Raw genomic sequence first — 13,263 nt, 5'->3', positions numbered from 1 at the left:
TGTGCAGTTATTATTATGTAAATTACCCAATTGTTTATTATTTCAAACCCTTACTATAATTTCCCATTTCTATTTCCTCATATGATAGAGTTATTGAGCCAGATTAAATTAAAATTGTATAATCTTTGACCACTAGTCCACATTATTAGTTTGAATTTGACTGTTCTTGTTTAATTACATCACCATGAGCTGTAATTGATTTTGTTAGCATCAGAACATGCCTTTATGTTCTAAGTTCTTTTTAAATAAGAGGCTTATTTAAACCTTTGTCTGATATTGTAGTTAATTTCCGACATAGCAATAATATGCTTCACATCTGTCGGGTTTTGGACTATTTAACTTTTACTAGATCAATTAAACCCTCATAAGTACATTATGGAGAGGTTGACAAGTTAGAAGATAAAGCATGCAGAAACTAGCAAGAGCATTGGTTTGCATATTGAGACAAATCTCTAATTGTTAGAAAAGATGAGGAAAAAGAGAAGGAAATCGATATATTTGTTATAGAACATAAATGTTTTGTAGCTTTTAATGTGTAATTCTTATATCTTTAAATCTTAATATCGTTTATCTTAATATATCTTTAAATCGTAATCTTAATATATCTTTAAAATCTTAATATCGTTTAAGAATCTGTGTCATAAATTACATGTATTCTAAAATGTGAAATTTTATTAGATTTTGATTTTAATAGGGCTATTGTTAAAAAATAAAATTTAATAGTGGTCATGTAAATCCATAATGAGTAACTACCTAATTAAATTATAACCAACTGTTTACCTTTAAAAATTATCTCTACATATTAAAGCGAGTTATTACCTTTCATTAATACTCACTGTGGTCACAAGATAAAATATAAAAATGTAAAAATTCAAGTAATTCTAAAATGAAAAAGAAAATGTAAAAACAAATTCTATGCATCTACTGAGACTTAAAATAATACAAAAACAACTTACCACCTCTGGTGCTTTAATGGCTTATTGGAACCTTAAAGTATATTAACTGGGTTACAACCCCTCGAACTGTACACGAAGCTATGACATTAATCATCAAATAGAGCCTGAATAACTTTCAACACTTGTCAACCTTGCCTACATCAGACCTTTCAGGTTTGTTCTAATCAGCAGGTCTCTCTCTAGACAAGCAGCAGTGGTGACAACATTCAGTCTTATGTTATGAATCATGCTGATCATGATCTTACTTCTCATTTTAACCTATGCAATTTGACATAAAAAATCTACCTGTTTATTTACTAAACCTCTAGACTGACCAAGTATGTGACAAAATGAGACATAATAAATAAATAAATAAAAAATCAACATAAAGCTAACTGTTAGTAAAACATAAATATCACTTATCTTCTTTCAAATATGACCAACTATCATATGTGTAAAATATTTAATGCTACTTGATAAATTGCATAAAGTTTATTTTATTCTCAAACTTATTAACAATTATGTTAATTAATTCATGTTTAGCAATAATGCGTAGTACTTAGCGATCTATTTTACTTTTAGGATATTACAAAAGTGAAATTCAGGCATAGATAATATCTTCAATTGAATTTATTCAGTTCCCATTTGCTCATAGGTCCTTAATTTTTTTTTTGTTAATGGTCCTTAAAAGTTGTTAAAAATACTTAATTTCCATGTGCAGAAATGTGTACGAACCCTGATTTGAGCAATTTTTAGTTAATGAAGTGGAAATATGCATGAAAATGAGTAATTTTTTTATCCTTTATAATAGCAAAGAGGAATTGGCAAAAATAAAGCTATCTTGATAGTCAAAGAAATAAAACTATGGTCAGATTGCTTTCAAATTGTTAATTGCATTGGTAAAGGGAATAGAGCTCAGTGGCACAAAAGAATGCTAGAATTAGGAGAAGCTATTTTTTGTTTAGCAGTGTGATACGATTAGGAGTTAGACAAAAAAGCAGTCTTTGTTAAATTGCAAAATGATTTACTACAGCTAATTTGATTTTGGTAAATTGTTTGAGAAAATGAACTTGGTATGATTTAAAGATATTTTAACATAATAATATTTTTATATATGGTATATAATATTATTTTCCCTTTCTGTGCATTTATACTATATTTTTAACTGTTAGTGGAGCACATCATTTATGTATTTTTTAAAGTCCTACTTTTCTGTATTTAATAGAAAAATGCTGTATTCAATAATTTTTTTAAATATTTTTTTGCATGTAATTTTAAACTGAAATCCCTTATTTTGTAGCATGGAAGGAACAATTGTGAATCTCCCTGGTCTAATAGCAATTAAAAAGAAATACAAATGCTATCTTTACGTGGACGAAGCTCATAGTATTGGTGCCATAGGTTCTTGTGGACGAGGTGTAACAGATTATTTTGATTGTAATCCCAAAGATGTGGACTTGTTAATGGGAACATTTACAAAAAGCTTTGGAGCATCCGGCGGTTATATTGCTGGATCCAAGGTATTATAATCATATCCTCATTATATAATCTGAATAAATGATTGCTGTTTTGGGGGCAAAAATTCTGATATTTTTGTTAAATTATTTTAATTTTCAGGTAGACTACAACTTTTTAAAATTTAAAAATATAGTAAAAGCCCAGCTGTTTGACATTCAGCTAACCAAAAGTGCAAAGAACTGGAATATTTTAGAATTTTAGAAAACATTCCCACCCCCCCCCAAAAAATTATGCAATGAATGATTTGTAATGTGATTATAGAATTTACAATACTGTTAATACATATACATTATCATCACACAGTGTGATTTACTGTAATTTCGCACGTATAGTCCGCAGACACGATTTTATATTAAAAAAATTTTCAAAAACCGTCAGATAGTCCGCGGACTATACGTCCGAAATTACTTTTTCATCCTTTGTTTGCACCAATTTCTCACCGCTTTCTCGTCCACTTCAAAATAAGGGCCCGCTTCTCTATTTCCATCTTTTTCCCAGCGATGTTTCATCAACGTTATCGAAGATGAAAGACAAAATACGAAAACAAAATACTGTGCAACATTCTATACTCGTAATAAGTGGTAGTGAAATGTGACCTTCGAACCCACTCACTCCGTGTTGCCAAACCACGCTATAAGTAAACGAATCACGCTTTTTTTTTTCGTACTCCAGGTACTTGCTACTATGGCTCCTTAAAACTGAGCTGACGCATCAATTACTTTTCCCCCTCCCGGCAGTTGCGCTAAAGCAGTGCGAAGGATACTGGGATACAAGACTCTGGTTGCGCTAAGTGAGTCTTTCTTTGGCTGAAATCCCGGCATCGCTTGATGCGGCAGCCTGGATTTTAGGAGCTCTACTTGCTACTACTCATTCGTTCTGCACTATGCTCTATGGTTTACTATCGATACGATACATACGAATGTTTTCTTGGAATCTCGCGCTTTTTTTTATATTTGATTATCGGCAGTTCACGACAGCGTGTTTTTTAAATTTCAACGATTTTAACCGTGAACAACCAGCGTATTATCCGCACTGGTGGATAGTCCTCAGCTTCAAAAATTCGCATTTTAAACACAGATAGTCTGCGGACTATACGCGCAAAATTACGGTAGTTCCAATAATATATAAGTATGACGTCACAACAAGAAGTTCATTTTGGTTTCGCATAAATTCGATTAATTCTCGATTAGCCAGATTAATTTTTGTAAAGAAGGATTAAGTTCTATTTTTTCCCTCATATTGTGGAAAAAATTATTCATTTTTGGAACACCATTCATTTTTGGAAGTTGAGTATTTTCAGAGTTACAAAATTAAAAGATTTTAAACAACCTACATTGAAAGAAATGTTTAATAAAGCAAACAAATAAATATTGAGCTCTTTTTGTAAATTTTGATTCCCTTAAGTTCATAAATGCTTCATTATTTCATATATTTCATTTTATAATTTCTACGTGTTGTTATCTTATGAGATTTAAACTGATAATCTGATATCCGAAAAAATTCCAAATTCGGAAAGTCCCAGCAACTCTGGATCGCAGGCGTTATACTGTACTATGCTTTTCCGATATTTTCTAAATATTTACTTTCTTCTCTAAATTGTGCCTTTTATTATCGTCTCTGTTTTTTAGTTAATTAGAAAATAGTATAGGAATACAGGTCTGCATTTGAAAAATGAAGACCTATATAAAGCATATAAGATTTTATATTTTTGAATCCTAAGTCAGTTCCTTTAAAATGGTACTGCCCCGCAACATGTATCTTCCGGTTTTCTTGCAGAAATCTTGTGATTTTTAATATTTCAAGATTATCAACTATCGGCTTTGTTGTAATGTAGATTCAAGTCTTTGAGGCAAAGTTTAAAGCTGTAAATTGAGTAATGAGAGGTTAATCAAGGTCCATATAAACAGATCTGTTTAACCTTTTGAGTGTTACTGGATAAGGATCCATAAAATATCTAATTTGGTATATGTTACCTTGTTATTTAAAATAACAAAGTTAAATAAGTTTATTATAAAATTCTAAACTGATAAGCTCTTTAACTGCTTTATCGTTTCCCCGAGACGAAATTCTCAATTTGAAAAGTGTTGCCGGTAGCTTTAAACCCTAATGCAATAAATTTAAACCTTTTAAAATGACATTGGCTTTTAATATTGTTTGAATTATTAAAATATATTTGTAATAATAAAATTCCATAGTCAAGAATACACTTAAATTTATAACTGTATGTTCTTTTCATTTTTAATGGCGACGTTCTTTTATTTGAAAGTACGTGGAATTAAATCCACAGCCCCGTAGTCAAGTTGTTTTTCCCCCCTTTTCTACACGTACAGTTATAGAATGTTCTGGAGATATTTAAAGCGAACTGGATTGGCTGACACCATTTCTTGGAAGCTCCGCCTTTCCAGAGGCTATAAAAGGACTCGCAAAAGGAATATTGGGGCTTTTTCTTAAATGTCACGATGCAGTAAACTTCATACAAAAAGTTATTAGTAATTCTTTTTATTTACTCCGGATATCTGATTTTTGTAACTGCTATTTTCTACTGAATAATAATAAATGGATCCTGTTTTTTTTTTTTTTTTTTTTTTAACTTATCGCCTGATGATTTAAGCTACGACTAAAGCTGGTACATCACATATATGTATATGAATATATACGTTGTGTTAAGGTTCACTGATGATACTTTTCGAATTGATGAGTCTGTCTATGGGGAAAAGTCAAGTGGTTAAATGTCGCAGATCCCAAACATGTTCTTGCTTTGGGGATGAATTTGACTTATTGCTGAATGAAAATGAACTGTGGTGAATCAGTTTTATTTGAATTTATTTAATTTCCTTGGCATAAAACCCTTGCCTAACTTTCTGAGTGAAAATAAATCACATCAGTATTATAAATAGTTTTAAAAGCTTCCCTGATTAATATGGGAAAAGCAACTGTTGATTATATAAGAAGATTTAATTGCATAACTTTAGATATCGCAAGCAGAATCTATATTTGAGATAAAATTTTAAAACAGAATATTTTTATAATTTGCTTATATTTTATAACTAACATTTTCTTTTTTTGCAGCGCTTGATCAATCATCTCCGCTCTCATTCTCACAGTTTTAGCTATGCAACCAGCATGTCTGCACCTGTTGCACAACAAATTATAATGACCTTAAAAATTCTCACTGGAAAAGATGGTTCCAATGAAGGTGAATTTTATTTTGCCTGCAATATTTTCCCCTGTTATTAAAATGTAAACCTGTTGTAATGCATGCACTCAAAATAAAATATGTATTGATGAAAAGAGTTTTAAATTAAATGAAAAGTTAAAAATAAATATTGTAACCTTCCAAAACCTACTAGTACAGCCAAAAGTAGTTAATTCGGACACCCATAATCTGGACCTCAAAGCTACAAACTTTCTGTGCATGCATCGCGTTGACGCATGCGCGTAAGACCTCTACGGCTGCGAATCTGCGCGTGCGCAAAATACGTTTACGAATGGGCGTTACGGACGGTATAAGCTAAGCTAAAATTATCTAATTATCTATTTCAGTTAATGTTGCAGATTGCGTTGTTCCTTAATCTTCGAATTGGATCCGGCTTATTATTTTTTGCAGACTGTTAGAGCAATTTTATAAAAGTAAGCTTGAACTTTCGATTATGTCAAATAGAATTTCCAATTTATATTTACTAATATGTAATGGATCTACAAAGCGAAAGTATGTTTAGGAGTCCATTAAACAAAAAGTGGAATTGCTGCAAAAAATGGATAAAGGCATATCCTTTGTTTATGTAAACTTTAACATTTGTTTATCTAAACTTTGTTTATCTTTAACGCTGTGGCTGGCGCCACGCAATGAATTGGAAGTTGATCTGTCAGCACTATCCTTATCTTCAGATCAGATGTTTTTATTTGGCTTATAATTCCTTACTAAATGAAGTATTTGATCTCGATGTACTCCGTCTTTGATATGATTTAAATCAAATTCCTCGTCATTATAATTCACTTCCGATAGCGAAGAAAGTGACAGAGGTTATTGAAAACGAAAAAATTTCGATTGACAGATTAGTCGGTAGACACAGCAATTATAAGACTTGAACAGCGGAACTTTGTAACTGAACAAGAAATTAAGTCTGTTTATAGAATTAAAGAGAATGTATTATCACATAAAAAACGAAGCAACTTAAACAACTTACATTGAAAGAAATGTGTAATAAAGTAAAAAAATAAATATTAAGCTTTTTTTTTTTTTTTTTTTTGTAAATTTTGATGCACTTTAGATCATAATTATTCTTTATTTCATAAATTACGGTTTCATATTTTTAATTTTATAATTTCTGCAGGCCATTTTACCAGATTTAAACTAATGATCTATAATCCGGAAAAATCGATAACCCGGAATCTCCGAAGTCCCGACGAGTCCGGATTAACGACTTTTGACTGTACTGTTAAAATTTGATTTTCTAATTGTATTTAGATATGGGTGTTGAAATCTTTTATTCTTTTCCATTTTCATAACTTGCATTTTGAAAGAAAATTGAACCTGTTTAATAATTAGTCTGTTTCTGAATAATGAAAAGAGAGAGCATAACAATGTATTTTCGATTTCAAGAACTAAGATTTCTGAAATAAAACTAAGGATGTTATGAAAGTAAACTACAGTATATATCCATATATAAACCGAGAATTTTTTAAAAGCTGAATTAGAAGGGTCAGCTTATATGCAGATCCACTAATCTCGCAAAAAACGTAGGCACTTTTCTGTTAGCTGGGTGCAAGCAATAAATCACTAAGTGTTGCATTTTTCCCCCCTTATATTTTGTAAGTTTATGAAAACAAAATTTCAAATGAAATGAGATATTTACTTTGTGAAAATGAGTTGTTTTATTTTCGCAGTCTTTTATAATGCTGGTTTGGTATGCCCAAACGAAAAATCTGATGTTGGCAAAATTTGCAGCCTGCTTTCTCTACTCTTAAACTTATATTTTATTTACAAAAAAATGCTGAGCCATCATTCTATTTTTAGAATCTTCATCAGATGTGATTCGCATGTATTTTGAAACTTGTCATATAAGAATTTCTCTTCCTGCTCATCTTTGAGACAAAAAAATAAAGTGGCACGGATGCCACATATTGTACACAAGATAAAAAGAGTTAAAGAAATGTGCTACCTTCAGGTAGGGTTGACAGAGTTAAAGCTGTCCCCCATTGGTGTATGGCATTTTACTTTATAATGATTTAATTGGAAAGTAATCTATCCATTTTATAAGCTTGGCAACACTTTTGCCCCCATGGTGACATATTAGAACGTTACAGAATTTTTTTTTTCCATTTCGGCTTATGTATGGTTTTTAATTATGGGTAAATAATAAAAAAACCACACTTTCAGCTTATATTCACAAATATATGGTATTTTGAGTCTGGTACTGATTACAGAAAAAAAAATGTACCCGTCTTAAATGCCAACATTTATAATTTCAGTGTAAAAAAAAATTCAATTTCCTTTGAAAATACAGCTATACTAGTATTTATTCATACAAAATTGACTCAGTTGATAAAAGTTTTAATATAAACATATAATATTTTTAAATTTTAAGATTTTTCTATGTATACATATGTAAATATATTATTTTGGTTAGGTTTAAGTGCACTAAAAGCTTGACTATCCAGCATTCAACTATGTTTTTTACATCCTATGTGGGTAATTTGTAACTTTTTCACATTCATCTGGCTTGTAATGTGAATTATGTTTCTTGTCTGCTCAGTTTCCAGAATTTTCATATATCCAGAATTCAGTATTTCCTGAGCTTTTTGAATCGTCAAAATTGTACTGACTTTAGGAAGGGGGGGAAGGTGAATTAATAATATTACTGGCCTCTCTAGAAATCAAATGGGTAGTTAAGTAAGATAATTTACTGTGCCATTTGAATTCTTGATTTCCTTGGCATGATGCATTATTTTCCCTGTCTTCTAATGCACAAATAGCACCTGTTGCATCAGGTTCTTCTATTTACAATAAAATTAATGTAAAATTCCTTACCTGCTGCATCTTCAGTGTTCTCGACGCCAGGCTTCTAATAATCACGTTTTCCAGTAAGAGTTTCTATTACAATTAGCAGGCCATCTTGTCTTTTAATTATTTATTCAAAGAAAACGCTAATATACACTATTTACAAGGTAAGTGATAATTATTTTAAGACAGTACATTTTTAACTCTGAGTCTTTACGCTCCTCAAAGCGGTTCCAATCTCGACTGCCTCTCGGAACTTAATTACAGCAAAAGTAAAGGAAGAGATGCTCGCCACCTAGTGGCAAGAATGTGACATCCTCCCACCTTTTGATTTTACATCGATAAGATGGGAAAATCAAAACAAAATTTATCAATAATCAAACAAAAATTCAAGTACAACTTTCACAAATATGAAAAGTAACTAATGCTCTAAAATTAATACTTACAAAGAAGGATTACACATCTAAACATTTTTTGCATTACATTCATATCATATCCAGATAACATGTTCCAATTGACTATTGTTAGGACAATTAAATTTCTAAAATACTGAAAAGAAAAAAAAATTAGTATAGCAATTTAAAAATATGTAACAGGTTTTACAGGTTTACGTCCATATCTAGTTTGATAATTCATATCACTGTCACACATATCGGCAGAGTTTTTTCTGTTCATGGTGAAGTCACTGAACAAGTTAGGTCTATCAAGTTTTAGAGGATAAATACGTTTCACAGGTCTTAGGAGTTCACCCGTTGCAGTTTTCACTTTGACAACACGTACTTCGTTGTCTTTCCCAGGATATAGTTCTACAACACGACCTATTGGCCAATCTATTCTCCTCTTGTTGTCGCTGCCGACAAACACCAAGTCATTTTTGTTGATAGTCCGAGTAGATCGTTTAGATGGTTTTTGCACTAGGATAGCTAAATATTCATCACGAAATCTTTTGCGAAAATGTTCTCTTAAGTTCTGCAAGAACTTGTATCTTTTTGTCAGATTGATGGTATCCAGGTAGTCTAAGTCTGGTACTCCGACGTCGTGCACATCTTGTAGAAACATTGAAGGAGTTAGTGCCATAAGATCATTTGGATCTTCTGAAAGGTACGTAAGGGGTCTTGAGTTAATCACTGATTCGATATCACAAAGTATAGTCAACATTTCCTCGTAAGAGACACAGGACTTTCCGAGAACATTTCTCAACATCTTCTTCACTGTTTGTACCAACCTCTCCCACCAACCGCCCCACGATGAAGCAGTTGGGGGATTAAACTTCCACTGTATTCTCATACTAGTTGAATTACATTCTACTTCTTTCCAATCTATCGATCTTAACAGATTTTCAGTTCCAACGAAATTAGTACCATTGTCGCTGTAAATAATACTTGGACGACCTCTTCTGGCAATAAATCTCCTTAATCCCAAGATGAACGCATTTGTTGATAAACTTTCTATCAGTTCAAGATGTATCGCGCGATAGACCGCGCAAGTAAAGAGCAAGATCCATGCCTTTTTTCCTTTTCGTAAATAAAGAGGACCGGCTACATCGACTCCGGTCACTTCAAACACCAGAGCATCTCTAACTCGATCTTCAGGAAGAGGTGCTGGAACAGTCTCTATATTCTTTGCGCTATATCTTCTACAGCGAACACACTTCATAAGAACTTTACGTACTGTTTTTCTTCCTCTCAGGACCCAGAATTTCTGTCGAATATTGGCTAGTACGAATTGCACACCAGCGTGGGATAGTCGCAAATGGTAATCTAAAATCAACCTATGAACTAAGTCATGATTTGAGGGCAATACAATTGGACAGAGAAAATTTTCTTCTTCCTCTCTTCTAGTAATCTTGATCTTTAACCGAATAAGGCCATCTGAGTCAAAAAAGGTACAAAGGTTGCTAACTTTAAGTTCTTTGCCAAATGCTTCTATTTGTATTATCTTGCATATTTTCTTTTCTACAGTTTCTATTTCAGGGACCGTGAGTTCTCCTGATTGTTTAGAATCTGGTCTTCTGCAGTTGTTGATAAATCTGCATATCCAAGCAGTTATTCTTAACATTTTATGGTAAGATGAATATTTCTCAAAAAAATGTTCTACCCTTTGCGTATTTAGTGCAGAAATGACTGATTTCCTTTTTTCTGAATTCACTATTTCCATGTCCGGTATTTCTCTTTGTATAGGCCATTCTTCCTGATTTTTCTTCAGCCAGTCGGGGCCCTCCCACCATCTAACTGCTAAAAGTTGTTTAGCGGTGCAACCTCTTGATGGGAGGTCAGCTGGATTTTTTGTTCCAGCAATATGTTTCCACGTTTTTGGATCCGTCAATTTCCTAATCTCCCTGACTATGTTTTCCACAAAGACAGCCCAGACAATCTCTTCCCTTTGAATCCATGTCAAAACTGTTGTAGAATCCGTCCAAAAATGCGTTTCCACATTTTGCCATTGTAAACCATTTAAAACAGAAGAGCATAGTCTGGCACCTATCGTGACAGCTATCAATTCCAGACGAGAGATCGTAATAGATTTCACGAAATCTAGGGAGCTACCCTAGATTTCGATGCCAACAGATGAACTTCAACTCCAGAATTCGTCACAGTTCTCAAGAAAACTGCAGCAGCATACGCATTACTACTGGCATCACAGAATGTGTGAATGCTGCAGAACTTCCTATTGTCCTTGCTGGAATGTATCCAACGTAGGAGGGATATTTCTTTTAAGAGAAAAAGGCTTTTATACCAATTCACAAAATTTTGTTTTGTACTCTCGTCGACTTCAGTATCCCAAGAAATTCCTGTTTTCCATAGGTTCTGCAACAATACTTTAGGATACAAGAGAACAGGACTCACAATACCAATAGGATCAAATATTTTGTGTGCTACAGCGAGAATTGTTCTCTTCGTTATTATACCCATTTCAAAATCTTCTAGCCAATTCAGATTCAAAGTTAAATTATCTTTCTGAGAGTTCAATAACAGACCCAATACGGGTGAAATAGTTTCCTGTTTCAAGTTATCTCCGTTATGTAACCAACCTCGAAGATTAAACTTTCCTTCATTCATTATTTCTCGAGATTTTTCGATGAACTGAATCATCTCGGATTCTTTGTCAAAACTGGCAACAACGTTATCTACGTAGAAGCTACGCAAGAGTTTAGCTATTATCTCCGTATCATATGAAGAATTTTTCATGTACTTTTGTAGATGGAATTCTATAACAGCTGCCAAAAGGAAAGGACTACTCTTAACCCCAAATACTACCCTAGTATGACGAAATATTTTCGTTTTCCTTTCTTCCACATCATTCCACCAGAAAAACCGAAGCCAGTCTCTATCTTGAGGCCTTACACTGATCTGTAAGAAAGCCTTTTCAATGTCTGCTATAGTAGCAAACTTGCCTTCCCGAAATCTCAACAAAAGAGATGGAATTAGTTCTATCAAATTTGGTCCACACTCCAAACACTGATTTAGAGAAGGAGACGATTGTTTCCTCGCAGACGCATCAAACACCGGTCGAATTGGTGTTGAGCTATTTTCTTTGATCACCGGTCTATGCGGTAAATAATGTCCATAGTCAACCGCAATATTTTCTTTAACTTCTTCGATCACTCCTAAGTTACACCAGTCATTAAAAACTGCATTGTATGAAGAAAATAAATTTTGAGATAAAAGTTTCTGGGTGGTAGATTGTAGACGTTTCAACGCTAAATCCTTGTGGGTGGAGAGTGGTACATGATTCTCCGCCCACGGAAGTGCGACTTCATAACGCCCTTCTTCGTTTAGAGATACAGAATTTTCGAATTGCAATTTTGCTTGCAAATCCCTTTCCTCTCTAGCCTTTTTTGTAACTGGATCTGTTATTCCGATAACATCAAGCCTCCACAGTTCTGACAACGTGGCATCAGAAATATGTAAAGATAACGAAAGCGTGGAAAAGGAATTTTCTATTTCATAATTGTCAGTGTTCGCTTTCCCCATGACTGTCCACCCAAGTCTTGTACTTACAGCAACTAATCTTCCCCAAGGAAGAACTTCGATTTTACCTGTAAATAAATTTGCAGCAACATCTGCCCCTAACAACAAATGAATCTCTTGGGGGTTCTCTTGAAATAATCTGCAATTTCCATTTTCAAAAACATCACTGACGTAAATTCCTCTTCTTCTAAGTTCCCTAATCCAGTGTATATTTTTTATTTTAGGGACCGAAGAACATATTTTTCTTTCATCCAATACATTGATTTCGCAATTATACCGTTTATCTACGCTACCCAATTTTATTCTATAATGTTTATGTTTTTCCGAAACTTCTATGCCACCGAAAAGTCCGTGGGTTACACTTTGTTCACCTAAGCTTCTTAATTGTAACCTTTCTGCTGCATACCTGCTTATGTATGAGTTTTGACTTCCGGTGTCAATTATCGCTCGAACAAATTGGTTATTCGCTCTTCCATATATGCGAACAACTAAAGTTTGCAAATATACTTCTGAACATCCTGCTTGATTTGAAAGTACTTTATTTTCTATCTGTTCGTCTTTTTTAATTTCCGAAACCTCGACAGAAGGATTTTGTTTATTACACATAATAGTTGCATGTTGTTTTTTACAAATAGAACAAGTTATTTTTGTTCTGCAGTTTTGAGCCAAATGGTGTAATTTTAGGCATTTATAGCAAGCACATTTTCTTTTTAAAATGTCCCTTTTTTCTTGTAATTATAAGCCGGAAACGAAACTACAGTCATAAGTCTTGTGAAATTGATTACAGAAGACGCAGTTCATATTTTCCTCTCTGCATTCGGATTTTGTAAACAAATCT

At 33.0% G+C, this 13,263-nt stretch overlaps 1 protein-coding gene across 2 annotated transcripts in view; it reads left to right on the top strand.

Annotated features, from left to right (window-relative positions):
- LOC118205966 (serine palmitoyltransferase 2-like) overlaps positions 1–13,263 on the top strand; it is a 149,736-nt gene that overhangs the window by 119,507 nt on the left and 16,966 nt on the right. For both annotated transcript variants that reach the window (XM_035378248.2, XM_035378254.2), the window contains exons 7-8: positions 2,236–2,455; positions 5,523–5,649. In XM_035378248.2, the coding sequence (XP_035234139.1) occupies positions 2,236–2,455; positions 5,523–5,649 (347 nt within the window). The remainder of the gene's footprint in view (positions 1–2,235; positions 2,456–5,522; positions 5,650–13,263) is intronic.

The sequence above is a fragment of the Stegodyphus dumicola genome, chromosome 11, assembly GCF_044657685.1.
Source record: "Stegodyphus dumicola isolate Sdum_Otavi_A_Nest chromosome 11, ASM4465768v1".
Lineage (NCBI taxonomy): Eukaryota > Metazoa > Arthropoda > Arachnida > Araneae > Eresidae > Stegodyphus > Stegodyphus dumicola.
Note: the sequence above shows the minus strand (reverse complement) of the source record. Positions and strands in the feature narration are given on the sequence as shown.